Genomic DNA, 16,400 nt, shown 5'->3' on the forward strand with positions numbered 1-16,400 from the left:
ATTTGCACTAAATGTGTCACTTTCCTTCAGAGTTTTCATGGTCATTAAAAACCTGGAAGACACAAAGTAATTTTACAAATGTGATTTCCAGGTTTGGAAAAGTCACAGAAATTACAGACATTTTAGTCATAGTTGTACTATATATTGTTTAGGTGGATAAAACCTGCTCACAAACCAGTGTCTTTCCATCATATTGTGGATTTTTACACAATCATTTAAATCAATAAAAGATTGGTCATACAATTGGAAATTTACCATCTGTGTAAAATTATTTGTAAAGGAAAAAGGAACAAATTGACTGTTCAAATAGTATGCAAACCTTTTTCTTGGGTACAGCCTGTTTTCCGATCTGTCTGTACAGAATCTGCAACTTTATGTGATTTAATATTTTCACTCTCTTCTTGTTTCAGGCTCTTCCATATGTTTGCCTCCTCATTGCCATGCTTTTCTTCATTTATGCCATTATTGGCATGCAGGTACGTTTTTCATACCAGTATATATGGCAGTTGTCAAAAATGATGTAAACTTCACAAATGTCACATCTTGCCTGTGTTTTTGTGTCTTAAGACTCTTTTGAAGTTCATTTCATAGTTCCTGTATTCTTTGTTCCTATTCAGTCAGTATACTCAGTCCAACACGATTTTGGGATATCGTGCTGTCTTGTGATTCACTGAAGACACCTCTATTCACGAAAGGCCAGTGGCGCATGGTGACGTGGGTCCAATGGCGCATGGCCAGTACGGCGAACTTGACCGAGCGAGACCATAATGCCTTCCTAGTTGCATTTATCTCTCTGACTTTTATTGGCAACAATCTGGGTGCATTCCAGGCATGTTTTAAGTGTTCAAAGAAACATAATCTTTTGGGTATTCTATGCCAAAGAGGATGAGCAGACCAGTGCAATTGGTTGCACACCCGCGGTTTAGGCCTTCTTCCCGACGGCAGCTGGCAAAAGATCAGCCTCTGCATCACCAAGCGCAGCGCCAAGATCTAGTGCTTGGGGTGCTAACAAGCTAGTGCTTGTCCCTAGCTCCACGCATTTTTACAAAGTGCATGGAAGCAGCATTGGTCCCACTTTACTGTCAAGGCACATGCATTTGCCTATTTAGATTATCTGTTTTCGGCCATGGACAGCAGGGATCAGACACAAGTGTTTGTCACACATTTACAGGCCCTGGGGTTCTTAATAAATCTCAAAGAGTTCTCTGATTCCTTGCCAGAGGATTTTATTTCTGGGGATGGAAAAAAACTACATACCGAGTTATGACTTCAATAATAGCAGCCAACAACGCTGGGGACTAAACAGCGTGCTGAATGTCGCGTGTCACTTAAACAGGTATGTGACAGTAACACCGACTCTACAAGAGAGGTGGCGACATCCTAGGCATTATTTATAGGGATGTCTGTGGGGGATATTTTTGTGGCTGCCAGCTGTCCATACTTTTGTGTGGTTTTGTCATCATGTGGCATTGGCCTTTCAGGTGTCAATAGAGGGGTTTTCAGTGAATTACATGAGAGCATGATATTCCATAATCATGCTGTATTTTGTTTTCCTCCTTCTAGGAGAGCTGTTACATACATAAATGTTTCTTAGGTTTCTGACTGTGTTCTTGTTGGTTGCCTAGTTACTGATCGTGTTCACCTGCCATATATACCCCGTTTGGTTCAGTCTTTTGTCTGTTCTGGTCTTTGTAGTGTTTGTTTGACATACTCCTGTGGTTTTGCTGTATTTTTGTTCTCATGTGTTCCAGAGTGTTTATATTTTCATTAAATAAATACTGCTGCATTTTTGTAATTTAATAGTATTAGCTGAACACTTCCCTAAACTTCAGAATGTATTTGTATTTTGGAAGCTCAGTCTCTACAAATTTACTAATCAGTTACTCTTCTAATTTATTTTTCATTTCCAGCTGTGTGTGTTGAAGTGTGTTAAAGGTCAGAGAGTGTCTTAAAGGGATAGTTCACCCAAAAATGTAAATTAGATTTTTATCTGCTTACCCCCAGCGCATCCAAGATGTAGGTGACTTTGTTTCCTCAGTAGAACACAAATGATGATTTTTAACTCCAGCCTCTGCCGTCTGTCAGTTAAATAATGGGAGCAAATGGGAACTCGAACAATAAGAGTAAAAAAAAACATGCATAGACAAATCCAAATGAAACCATGCGGCTTGTGACGACACATTGATGTCCTAAGACACGCGAGACATCACTGCCGTTGTCAGAGCGCGATCAGACCTCACTAAACGAGTGCTGAACGCAGTTGGACATAATGGTGTATTAGAGGTAAAAATTATATAAATACTGTTCGGTTTCTCGCACAAACCGATCGGTTCGTGTCTTAGGACATCAATGTGTCGTCACGAGCTGCAGGGTTTAATTTGGATTTGTCTATGCACGTTTTTTCGACTCTCATTGTTCGAGTTCCCATTCACTCCCATTATTTGACTGACAGACGGCAGCGGTTGGAGTTAAAAATCAGCATTTGTGTTCTACTGAAGAAACAATGTCACCCACATCTTGGATGCGCTGGGGGTAAGCAGATAAACATCAAATTTTCCTTTTTGGGTGAACTTTCCCTTTAACCAGCTTTTCTGTTTTAATTTTTCCCCCTTGCAGACATCTAAATTTTATATGGGCAGCTTACATTTAGATTATTAGATTATTTTTGATAATGTGCACCAAAGTATTTGAACAATCAAAGACCTGTAAGAAGGTTCTGGCTTTTCGGGTGTGATTATAAAATTTGAAATGCGTGTGTGGAAAGTACATCTGATTCTGATAATCTTCGATATTTGATTCTTTAGGTGTTTGGGAATATTAAATTGAATGATGAAACCCACATTAATCAACACAACAATTTCAAGACATTCTTTGGTGCCTTGATGCTACTCTTTAGGTAAGATCACCAAACACTAGGAGAAAATATATTTAAATATATTCTCTTATTTTTTTTTTGTTGTAGAATTTACTACTATTTGTGAATAAATGTGACTTATGGGTAGTATTTTAAATGCTAATGCTTTTTAAGTTATTTAATAAACCTTTTTTTATTGGTGAAAAATATTACGATGTAGAAATTTCAATTTCAATTTGATTTATTCGAACTGAATATGTCATAATATAATGATAAATGAAGGCGTTGTGGGACACAGTATTGTATCATATTCTTTCTTAAGTAAAACTTATAGTTTAGAAAATATTATGGTGCCCAAATATAATATGATAAAAGCTGTAAGGTTAACTTGAATTTTAGTTCACCCCAAAATGAAAATTCTGTCATCATTTCTACAAGACTTTCTCTGGAATTTACTAAAAATGTATCATTAAAGGATCACTTAAGGGAACCAAATAACAAGACCACTTTTATTATCATTCTGTTGTACTTTTACGGTATATTTTGTCCATGGTCACTATGAACTGTTATTGTACAGAATAAAAAATGCATGAAGATTCAAAAATTCTCCTTGTATGTTCCACTGAAAAATAACTTTGGAACAACTGGATGGTGAGTAAATAAAGGCAGAATTGTCATTTTTGGGTGAACTACTCTTTTAATTGAGAGTTGTTTCAGTCTAATGTTTGACTGACTCATTCCTGGGTAGATATATTATTTTGCTTCTTGCAGAAGTGCCACTGGAGAGTCTTGGCAAGAGATCATGCTCTCATGTCTAGGAGGGAAGGAGTGTGAACTGGACCCTTCAATAGTACCACCTTTCATTTCTCCAGATCATGAAGGGGGCTGTGGCACCGACTTTGCCTATTTCTATTTTGTTTCCTTCATCTTTTTCAGCTCATTTTTGGTAATAATTTATCAACATGTTGTCTTAACCCACTGAAACATTGTAACCCACTCACTCTTATACTTATTTGTATTTATGCTTTAAGTTTAAATTATAGCCACAAAAATAGTAATGGACCCTTTTCCCAGACTGCGATGATGCATTTCCAACATCGTAACTTAACATCGTAAATCTAAGTTTATTATATTTTCTTTTTCTTTTCTTTTTCTATTTATTGGACATCTATAACACTGTAGTTTGTGTTGTATTTCCTTGGCATTACATTTCAGAAAACTAGTTAATGCTGCCGCATGAGTGTTTCTAATTCAGCAGCTGAGGGAGTGATGGAAAATTTGACATTTTTCTCTCTTATGACCACCTTAATAAAACTCTCTGTATTATTTTCCTTTTTTGGAAAGTCATTGAATCACTTTTGTGGATTTTATCTTTTACTATTGGATCAAATGGGAACGGAAGAATTATATTTGAAGTAGACCTCTGCTTTGGAGAACACCAGAAATGTGAAAAGGGTCCATAAATATTTTAATAATAAATTATTGATTTATTATTATTTATTTTTATTTTTTACTTTGTCTACATTCAAAATTTTTGCCACTTTATTTTTCATTAGATGCTGAATCTATTTGTGGCTGTGATTATGGACAACTTTGAGTATTTGACACGAGACTCATCTATTCTTGGACCTCATCATCTGGACGAGTTTGTGCGCATCTGGGGGGAATATGACCGAGCAGCATGGTAAGCACAAACAGATCACCTGTAATTGTAACTACTGGGATGCTAGTTATAATAAAGTTTCTAATGAATGTTACTGTTCTTACTGCCATGCGCATAAAGGCTTCACTAGGAACCGCTGCTCATTAACATCCACAATCATGTTTCCATTTGATTTCACTTGGTTTATTCATTATATACAGATGTAACTCAGTTCAACTCAAGATTGTATGTTAGCACATTTAACAGTAGTTACGAATATGCAAATATCCTGGGACTTCACCCAACAAGTGCAAGTCCTGGGCAATGAAAACTCACATTAAAAGGATAAAACTTGCATCAAATGGTCATATAGGATGAAACATCAAGCAGAACCCATGGAGGAGTGGAACTGTCGTAATATTTTGGTAGTTGTTCAATTGTTTCAATGGTGGTTTGTGTTTGAGAGACTGTAGTGACAGCTTAATTTTTTTGTGCTTGAATCAAATTAAGTTGAATAGTGTGCAAAGAACATTTGGCTATATTGCTCACTGCTTTGGACATGGGCAGATGTCAGTTTTGTGGTGGTGAAATTTGTTGAAAATTGGGCCTTGGATTCCTATGCGCTGCCAGAACACAAACTAAGCTGGACTGCTTTGTACAATCAGAACTTGCTTGAGCTGTTCATGTGTACTGGCTTTAAATGACAATTAGTACACATCAAAATGTCGATGCTTAGAAAGTCTAAAATTCTTTTAGGCTAATGGAAGAAGATCTTGCAGTTATAGGTGCATTCTCCAAGGCTGGAATTTAGAGGGAATTTCTCAAATTTAGTGAAGCCAGTGGATGACTGTGAGCAAAAGAGGTGTCCCCTGTAAGTAAAGCTGAAGGCCACATCCTTCTGTTTACAGGCTTTCAATGGAAGGATGATGTCATTTCAGATGAAAAGGAAGACAGGGCCTCGATTGTTCAAAGAAAGGTGGGTTTGTACGTGCCTACCTTAACGTCCTTCTTTGTGGTGTTAGCATGTATCAGACAACATGTATTAATTTTAGGGCTGCAACTAATGATTTTTTTTTTTTTCTGATAATCAATTATGCTGATGATTACTTATTTGATTAATTGGACAAAAAAATTTATATTTATTGTAATCACTTTATTCCGCGTCCATGTTCTCTTCCAACTGCAAACTGAGGGCTGTTAAAGGATTAGTTCACTTTAAAATGAAAATTACCACAAGCTTTACTCACCCTCAAGCCATCCTAGGACTTTCTTGACTTTCTTCTTTACTGTAAACCCAAATAAATTGGCAAAGCTCAAAAAAAAAAAAAAAAAAGAGGCAATTGGTTACATCAAAAATTAAGTAATTCAAAGTTTAAGTAAACAGAACTAAACGCAACTGACAAATGCTTTGACTAGCACTATCAGTCATGGGAAAACTCCTTAACTGTTAAAAGGACAAGATATTGCAGTGGACATTTAAACATATTTTTTATTATGAACAAAGGACTGACCTGAAGGAAAATGCTAAATCTGAATGCAGTAAGCTTCAATGAACAATAGAAATAAAGAACAAACTGTTTCCTTGCTAAGGGTGTCTTGTAGTGATACACAGAACCATTTGGTGAGGCAGACATAGCCGTGTTTTATCGAGAATAAACATTTATAAACATTTAAACATTAGTGGAAACTTAGCTACAACTAGATAATACAGAAAATGCTAATTTGCTAACATGTTAACAATAGCATGGTATAACACTTGCTGAATGAGTACAGCAATATAAAACATTTAACATACCTGTTCTCAAACCAAGCCACATGCACCACTTGTCACCATGGTGGTAATTCTCCAAAAACCCATATTAACAGAAACTCTTCTAAATTATATAAAGTATAATAAAACATTAATTTTACTAAATCTCCCACTTAACATTAATCTTGCACAAAAAAAAAAAAAAAAAAAAAAAATTGTATTACACTTCAATTTTAGCATTTACTCTTCCTTTTGAGGGCCATGGACAAAGCATGCTGGGAAACAGAAATCCCAGCCCAGTTTCAGTTAAACTTAAGTTCATCTAAATTAAAAGAAATTAGTTCATAAAACTTCAAGCAATAAAACAGTTCAGTTTACATGAAATATACCAGTTCTGTGAACTCGAAAGAAAAACAAAAAAGTTCTAAATACTCATTAAAGTTCATTTAACTGAACTAATTTGTTTAATTTAAGTTTGTCCTATTCAAACCAATTAATTATTATGAGTGTTAGGGTTTACAGTGTTTCTGATTAAAAAAATCAGAGTTATATTAATAAATATCCTGACGCATCCAAGCCTTTATAATGGCAGTGCATCCATCCATCATAAACTTACTTAACGGCTCCGGGGGGTTAATAAAGGCCTTCTAAAGCGAAGCGATGCATTTGTGTAAGAAAAATATCCATAATTAACAAGTAATAAAGTAAAAAATCTAGCTTCCGCCAGACTACCTTCCATATTTAACTTACGAAGAAAGTGTAATGCGTCTCACAGTTCAAAATGCTTATGCTATGTCCTATGCCTACTGTATTCAACTTACGAAAAAAGCTTAACTGACGCAACGTCAGTTCCGTTTTTTCCGTAAGTTGAATATGAAAGGCGGTCTGGTGGAAGCTAGATATTTTATAAATATTTTATACTTTATCTAGATAATTTATTAAAAATAAGAAACTGAAATAATTACATTGCATAATCCATACCCTTGGTCACACTTTATTTTAAAGTGTCTTTGTTATACTGTAATTATACATTTAAGTACTGAGTAATATTAAGCAGCTACATGTACTTACTATAGGTTTAGGATTAGAGTTTGGTTTGGTTTAGGGTTGCATGTAATTATGCATAATTTATTATTACAATAGTAACTACATGTAACATATGTAACAATGACACTGTAAAATCGTTACCATACCTTTTTTGGGACACTTGAAAATTCTCTTTACTCAGGAGAATTCTAGTTTCATTGGATCATTTTTAAATGTTTCTATACTTTGATTTGAGTTAGCATGTGGCAAATTCATTTCAATTCAGGTCAAAAGAACGGCCTTTAGAGCTCAGGATTGTGTTAATACACAAATCTGGGGAAGGCTACAAAAAAAAAAAAAAGTCATGCATTGAAGGTTCACAGAAGAAAGTAGCTACCATATAACCACTCAATTGAGGAGATACATATTTATCTGTTAAGAAGACATGCGCATAAACTATGATGGAAATGCTTTAACCAAATAAATACCTCATTGCGCAACAAAAACTCATGTGACTTTGCCTTAACAGAGGATATTACTGGATAACCGGACTAACCAGTGGCTTCTCTGAAGCAATTTAAATTTTATTACAGATATTTTGCACCAATTTCCCAGGAAGTGATGATTTTGCTCTCTTGAACACATGGGATGGAAACACTGCTTTATTCGCAAATGTTCTGTGTGATAGTCCAATTTTGCACACAAGTTAAATTTGCAACTGGAAACATAGCTACTGTCAAAGGTACGGAATGCACATCAATAAGACTCGACAAATCAACAATGAGGACATTGTTGACTGTTTTCATTATCAAGTAGACATTGCAGCCCTAATTAATTCAAAGTTGTCAACTAAAAAAAAAAATAATAATTAATATGAGTTAATTAATAAAGTCTTGAAGCTACCTACATAGTAGTTAACACTGAATTCGTGTTTACGGTCAGAGACTTAAACTTTGTTGCAGCTTGCCTACTAGCTAGTCACTAATAGGTAAAGACTGACAGCCATCCTTTTGTTGTTGTCTTATTCAGATGGTTTCACTTTAATTAATTTCACTATACATAGTATGGTAAGGGCAATTGAAGGTAAGAAATTTAATAACTTTCCATGTTGAAAATTTGGCATAGCTGAGTTTACTGATTTTGAAAAGTTTTACTTATTGAGTTTAAGTTCATTTTCTTATAATAGTAGAGTAGGAAGAAGGAATTCATGTTACAGTACCTACTGTTTTACGTGTTAACAAGGATAATGTGGCAGTGGTTTTGAACTGTAATTTAGTTTATTACTTTCCATTTGTCATTTCGATTTATTTTTTTTATTCATTACTTTGTATTCATTACTTGTATGTTCATTTATTTTTATCTTATTTTAGTATTGTTTAGGCTGCCAAAATGTTTACTGAGACAATATTTGTTCAATGATGTTAAAAGATATTTAAATGCAATGAACATATTAGGAACAGTCATATTAGTGGTAATACTGTAGAAGAGTATAAAACTGGGTATATGGTAATGATGTGCCCGAAGCTGAATACTATGTTCGGAAAGGAAATGACACATTCTGCAGAGCCCCTAAAAGGACATGGTGATGGAAAAATTCTGAGATGTGAGGAAAAATCATATTTCAAAGTTATATTTCAAAGATAAGTGAAATCTGAGGTACTGCAATGTAATTGACTAGGGGCTTTTTAGGAGGCCCTTTAGAGGCTCCATAGAATGTGTTACTCATTTTCCATGCCTTTCTGAATTCGGATTTAGGCCTTGGGCAAACATTTGTTCTTCTTGTTACTCTGCAAAGAGGTGTACAATTATTAAAAAGAGAGAGTGCTCTGAATAAGCATTGATGTTAAGAGTGTCTTTGGTTTCTATGGAGATATTGGGGATTTTTGTTTATTTATTTATTTATTTTTGTGGAAGGCTATAATGCAGTGATAGGATAGAAAAGTTATTTATTGATTTTGACATGGAGATTTTGTTGCAGATATATATTTAGATATATTAGGTGCTGTGATGAAAAGATCTGAAAAGTTTAAAAATATATTGTTAAATTTTTACTGTGTATACAAATATTAATGTTCTATTTCTGTAAACCTACCCCTCATATTTCACTTTCATAATTATCACATTAGTTTCCATTTACTCATTTAACTTCATATGTAGCATCAGGTTCCGGCTGAATTTAACTCATTCTTGGAGTTTTATATGAAAGAAAAAAAAAAAAGTATGATCTGATAAGAGCTCTTTGGCCTGAAAACAAAGTGCTGTGTTTTGCACCAAATGAATAGAGGTCAAAACACAGCTATCACCATCCCCACAGTCATATTTGGTGGTGGCGGTATTGGTTTCGTTTCTACAGAGCCCCTAAAGGGACATGGTGGTGGAAAAAAATTGGGATTGGAGGAAAAAAAATATTTTTCAAAGCTTTTGCAAAACTTTTCCGTTCAAAAAACTTTGCATTCCCTTGCAAAACTTTTGCGTTCTCTCTAAAAAATATTTGCGTTCCTTGACAAAACTTTTGTGTTCTTTAGCCAAGATTTTTGCATTCCCTCACGAAACTTTTGCATTCTCTCTCAAAGATATTTGCGTTCCCTCGCAAAACGTTTGCATTCTCTCGCAAAGATATTTGCGTCATTTTGTAAAACCTGTTGTGAGATCTGACAAACACTCCTGTTTAATTCCTGCTTGGCAGTTCATTTTATTTTTAACTTGGACTCAAATATAAAGAAATGCTTTTTTAAATAGAGATCACTATTTTCCCACAATTCTGAAAACAAAACATTAGACAACAAAACAAAAAATGTAATTTACTTGAGGTTCTGTTGAGATGTTCTATTTAATGTTATAAATGAGTCTTTTTATAAATATCTAAAATGTTATAATTGAGTCTATATTAAAAAAATGATTTTGTTTAATTAAAGAAATGAATTGTGGAATTTAATAAATCAGATACATTTTAACAGTCTCTGGTCCCCACTGATGTAATCTTTATTTGAAGTGTTCATTAGTTTCAAATGTCATTTTCATTTTGTTCGCAGCTGCCGCAACATCAGTGGTTATATCCAGATTTTAAACTTTTATCCCATCATTAGTATTTGATGTTTGACACACAGAAATAACACTGTGAGTTTGAAAACAATGTTTTTAAAGCTGTTTTGTTTACATTCAAAATTTTAGAGAATACAATCTTTCTTCATTCTATCAAATTAAATGCAAAGCAGTTTTGTGGGAATACAAAAGTATACGTAATTTTTTTTTTTTTTTTTTTTTCATTTGCTTCCAACATTAATTCTCTTGATTCTTACACGAATGATCTCTGCTTTGTTACCCTCCAGTGGCCGTATTCACTACAATGCCATGTATGAGATGCTAACCCACATGTCTCCACCTCTTGGATTGGGAAAGAAGTGTCCTGCCAAAGTTGCCTACAAGGTAGAAAAGTTTTATCTTGACAAATGCAATACATTGTTTAATAGTTGTAGTTGTTGTGTGCTACTGAAATACAGAGGGGGGAAAATCATTATATTTACGGATGCATATTTCAAAAAAAGTTATTACCCAAAATCTGAGTATTTTTGATCATTCATTTTTGCTTACATGCTGTGTTGCTATTCGCAGAGACTGGTGCTGATGAATATGCCAGTTGATGAGGACATGACGGTTCACTTCACTTCCACTCTGATGTCTCTGATCCGTACTGCTCTGGAGATAAAAATTGCTAGAGGTCAGAACTGTGAATTTGTACTTGTTCCCAAAAATGAAAATATTGTCATCATACTATATTGAGCATCTCAACCCATTCCCTAGATGTGCACAAATTCAGGCACTGGTAAGGACCCTGCTGCTTAAAGTCCATTTTGAGAAATACTTAGATTTTTTTACATATCCCAATAACAATTAAGCTTTAAATTAATTATAATTAATTTATGTTATATTCACTACTCTCTAGTGATGTGTGAAATAAAATTAAATAATTAAATTTTATATATATTTTTTTTTTATTTTTCAAAACTTCTATCACTTGTCATGTTGTGTATTGAGCTGGCTTGTTCTCTTTATGTTTATGCTAAAGAAAATGTGACATTTTCCTGTAATGGAAACTGAGCATCGATGCTCCCTGGTTTTCACAGTGCATTGTTGGATTTTTTTTTTAACTATTTTTTTTTTTTTTTTTTTTACTTTTTTGGGGTGTTAACTAGGGGTGGGAGAAAAAAAATCAATTATCCGATGCAGAGCAATTCTCTCTTCTACAATTCTGAATTTATTCTTAGTTTCATTTTTAACAGCAGATGCACAATGGCACTATGTGTGCTTTAGAAACAGCTGTAGTCTGCTTGCTTACAATTCTAGAAACACACACACGCACACAACACCCTCGACTACACCCTTGAACCTTCCATAGAATAATCTTCTATAAAGTTTGAAAAGGTTGAAATGAATTACAAGGGCATTTGTGGGCTTCGCTGCACAGGATATGAACTGTGAAAAACGTTTTATGTTACACTAACTACATACGGTCTTGCTAAGTTTCAATATTGCCTTAAAAATGCTTTACCAAGGCACAATTTATTCTGTTTGGAATGCATAACGTCTAAATATTCAATACACAAAGTTCACTTCAATACGTAAAGCTCACTGACCGATGACTGCTTTCAAATGCTCATGTGTTTTGTGAAGCTTGCATTAGTGAAAATGCGTCAATCTAACAGCAGTAAAGCTGAGCAAGAGAAAAATCACTCACTGCTCTTAACGGCAAAATGTTCAGATACTACAAAAAACACTCCTTGTTTATTGCTTGTAAAAGGTTTCTTTGTTTCTCTTTATTATTTACTATTTGCTTGTATTTTTTTAAGCTATGTTTAGTCAGTTGAAAATTCTTACTCATAGTTACATATGTAATTCAATAAAGACTGGATGAATAAATGTAACATTTAAAGTAAGTAAATTAATCAATTAAGAAGAAAAAAAATGTAGATGTCAAAAATCGCTTTGGAATTGGATTGTGATTTCCGAAATCGGAACGGATCATGAGGTGCCTAAAGATTCCCACCCCTAGTGCTAAGTAACATTGCAATGCACACTGGAAGGATTTTGCGATAGAGACTCCCTGATAAGTGCCCTCACCACTGAACTAGGGTGCTGAATGAGATGCATCCTATGACTTTCCTCTGTGAAACACAAGAGATGGATATTTGAAGAATATCCTGACCACTCTTTTACGTATAATTAGGGCCCGAGCACCGATGGTGTGAGGACCCTATTGGAATTGCTCCGCTTATTATTAAAAGTGAAATTGCTCCTAAATCCATGGAGAATGAGAGAGATTGATAAACCAAGAAACGGTCAAGGGTCGGAGCCAGAAGAGCAGGCAGACAGGCAAACAAAGTCTAGAGGGGCAGGCTGAAGTAGCTAAAGTGAACCGACAAGGGCAGGACCTAATGAAAAACAAAGTAAAGCTAACAGGAGACTGGACTTCTTGCAAATGACAGAGGCTGGGATAACAATCTGGCATAACACAGCTAATCGGAAGAGGAATAAGAGAGATACTCAGAAATCCCAGCACTACACAAACGACAGAAAGATTTAACTTATGAATTCATATATGCAGTGTATGCATCCCCTCATAGTGTTTCAATAATCTCTTATTTGAGACCATATGTTTCCTATCAGGGGGCGAGGACCGGCTACAGTTGGACATGGAATTGCAGAAGGAGATAAGTGTCATCTGGCCACACCTGTCCCAAAAGACTCTGGATCTGCTGGTACCCATCAACAAAGGTAAGACTCAGATGCAATGTGAAATAGTAATAGCAGTTGTACTGTTGTAGCCACTTCCTACAACCTAAAAGGCATAGATGGCATATCAGGCTGCTGTCCCCTTGTCCTGGTCCCTTTCCAGAGATGCAGCATAACTTTCGAGAACCCGGGAGCATAATGCTAATGGGATCTCTCAAACAAAAGTACCTGCAAATCACCAATACAATTCACAGAAACTAGCATCAGTAGCTACACAGTCTTCAAGGAGAGTGTGCACTAACCAACTTCTGAGGGTCAAGAGGAGAGGATGCAAAGCTAGAGCATGGATAGAGTCAGACGTGCATCCAAGCATTCCTACTGTAAATAAATCACAGAAACAACTTGGACCAAGTAACAGCCCGGGGCTTCATTTTTCAAAGAGCATCAAGACATGGAATATTATTACTTGTAGCATATCACCTTATCACCCTATAGCCCAAGACTGGTTGCCCACTGAAGCTAAGCAGGGTTGAGCCTGGTCAGTACCTGGATGGGAGACCTCCTGGGAAAACTAGGTTGCTGCTTGAAGAGGTGTTAGTGAGGCCAGCAGGGAGTGCTCACCCTGTGGTCTGTGTTGGTCATAACCAAAGTCCCTTTAAGACAAGTCATTTCACTCTGCGGCCATCTTTGAAATGCCTCTTGGGCATTCAAGTGCAGCTCCTGTCTCTTTGAATGGGGAAATATCAAATTCTCTAAAGCTGTTTGCCAAGCTTTCGATTAAATTTCATATTTGAAATCACCAATGAAATCTGACAACAACTGTCTCATAAATTTTGTTTCTAGATGCTCAAATCATGACAAAAAACTGTATTTTTCAGGCTGGAAATGCACGTCTCGTACCTCATTTCGGAGGTGCACGTCTGACTTATTCTATAGAAACCAGAGCTTCTGACAGCCGCTGCAGTGACACGATGACTTTACCAATAGGTTGTTTGCACGTGACGTCACAGCAGCAGCGCGAATGAGTCTGGAGGGCAGGGAGTGATTTTTATATATAGGAATCCTATCAAAAACTCAATTCGTATGTTTTGCGTCGTTTATGGTTGCTCAAATCGTTAAAATCAAGAACCCAGAAGGTGTTTATATCGTTTACATAACTTATACCATTTTTTATAACTTATATCGTTTTTTAACTTGTTTTTCAAGTTGTCGCCTTTTAATAGTGTTTTGCGTCTGCTGATACTGAAATGAATATGGATACCTGCTTACCATATTTGTTTTTGACTTGGTTAAATATTCACATTCTTCATGGTATCGTTTGAAGGGAAGAGAAGCTATTTTATCCCACTGAATGATAATTTGGTGTTTTCACTTCAGTTTTGTAGTATTCCGTTCACAATGTTGATCTGGTTACCATGAGAACAGTGTCACGCACTGCTGCTTCAGCCATCATATGGTAGAAAATGTCCAAATAAATGTTTAACAAGCTGACAGAAGTTGATTCAACAACAAAGACAACACTTTCAAATGTGATTATTTTATGGAGTGATAGGGAGTGGGTTAAATCATGTTAACAGTGACATTATTAGATTTGATATACGGCGTCTTCCCGTCACCTCCTAAACCTGCTTCCCTTACTGTGTTTTTACATGTAGAAAAAGTGAAAATTGTATTACACCGTCCAGTTTTTTCTTTGAACGATGATGTGAGCTCCTGCAATTCTCGATTCAGCATAAATGACCTACAATGGTGACATTTTCCACAATCGCGACAGAAAATCAAAAACACTTAACTAGTAAAAAGACAGCACGATGAAAACAAACCCAGACTAGAACTGAACACGGCGTGACGGCAGCTTACATTCTCTATCTCATTCATAATCTCTCTGTCTTTCAATTCAGTGGAAAAGTCGCTCATCTTCATAACATAAAGATCATGTCCAACATATGTTGTGATTTAATATCTTTCTAACCCAGCACAGAAAAGACTGTTCTCTCCATCTCTTCCATTCTAATTTTCACTGCTTGCCCTCCACCGGTATTCTGCGCGTCACCAGAACCACGTGATTGCAAACAACCTATTGGCGAATGGCTTTTATTTAGAAGGCGGGACTTATTGAGCGTTGCACTTTTTTCCATTCAAAACAATACGAGTGACGCGTGTTATTCTATAGTCTTTGGTCATAACTCCCCAGTATAGCACCGTCCTTCAGATGAGACGTTAAACCGAGGTCCTGACTCTCTGTGGTCATTTAAAAATCCCATGGCACTTCTCATGAAGAGAAGGGGTGTAACCCCAGTGTCCTGGCCAAATTCCTTCCTTTGGCCCTTACCAATCATGGCATCCTAATAATCCCCATCCATTGAATTGGCTCATTGGATCACTCTCTCTCCTCTCCACACATAGCTGGTGTGTGGAGAACACTGGTGCCATTGTACTGGCTGCCGTCGCATCATTCAAGTGGATGCTGCACACTGGTGGTGGTTGAGGAGAGACCCCAGATCCGATTTTAAATCACTTTGGGTGTACAGTAGTATATATGGAAGTGCTATATAAATGCCTCATTCATTCATTCATGTAAAGACTCTAAAAGGGGTATCATAATTTTGGGCGCTTCCTGAGGAGGGAGACAGATCCAACACAGAGCATAAGTGATGATCTGAGTTCTATACTTGGTCATGAGCCTTTACCTGGTACTTTTGAGATTGGTCTTACCCATCTTGGACAGTGTAGCTGTGCTATATGACAGAGCATTGCCTACAAGGTTATTGCTTCCTAATCTCCAGTTTTTGAAACCTTGGAGTCAGAGTCTTGATACTTGCTTTATTTGCCAGCTGCCATGATTTATGTGCCTTCTGATGTGCCAGCATTCTGTTTAGTTTTTAAAATGGCTGAACAATTTATGCCTGTCTGCATTTGTGCCCAGAACCTACTTATTACTACTAAGAGCACACATACTTCCATATAGAAGAATTACATGACACCTTTCCATTTTAAAAGTGTCATAAGCATCAAAGCGGCGTATCTGTTAAAAAGTCAATTTGAATGATGTAAATTAATCTGTTGTACTTCCATAATTACAATCTAGTGGTGTGTGTGTGTATCTTCAGACACAGACATGACAGTTGGAAAGATCTATGCTTCTATGATGATCATGGATTACTTTAAGCAGAGCAAAGCTAAGAAGCTGAGGCAACAGGTGGAGGCCCAGGTATGCTGACGTGACTGTGTTATTATTTTTGGCAGGGTTCACATTTAGACAAATTTATATTACTCATTATATCATGCTTTATTCTTTTGGTAAGTTTTTAATAAGGCTTGGGATGACAAAGATCAAGAAAATTAATTTTAATGATTGTTAGGATACTTTTTTTTTCCTAAAAATAATTTGATGTATT

General features: G+C 35.9%; 1 protein-coding gene across 3 annotated transcripts in view; it reads left to right on the forward strand.

Moving 5' to 3' along the window:
- cacna1eb (calcium channel, voltage-dependent, R type, alpha 1E subunit b) overlaps positions 1-16,400 on the forward strand; it is a 139,926-nt gene that overhangs the window by 117,130 nt on the left and 6,396 nt on the right. For all 3 annotated transcript variants that reach the window (XM_067363705.1, XM_067363706.1, XM_067363707.1), the window contains 8 exons: positions 411-476; positions 2,805-2,896; positions 3,626-3,800; positions 4,411-4,538; positions 10,602-10,698; positions 10,885-10,990; positions 12,937-13,044; positions 16,113-16,213. In XM_067363705.1, coding sequence (XP_067219806.1) covers positions 411-476; positions 2,805-2,896; positions 3,626-3,800; positions 4,411-4,538; positions 10,602-10,698; positions 10,885-10,990; positions 12,937-13,044; positions 16,113-16,213 — 873 coding nt within the window. The remainder of the gene's footprint in view (positions 1-410; positions 477-2,804; positions 2,897-3,625; positions 3,801-4,410; positions 4,539-10,601; positions 10,699-10,884; positions 10,991-12,936; positions 13,045-16,112; positions 16,214-16,400) is intronic.

This window comes from Chanodichthys erythropterus, chromosome 16 (assembly GCF_024489055.1).
Source record: "Chanodichthys erythropterus isolate Z2021 chromosome 16, ASM2448905v1, whole genome shotgun sequence".
Classification (NCBI taxonomy): Eukaryota; Metazoa; Chordata; class Actinopteri; order Cypriniformes; family Xenocyprididae; genus Chanodichthys; species Chanodichthys erythropterus.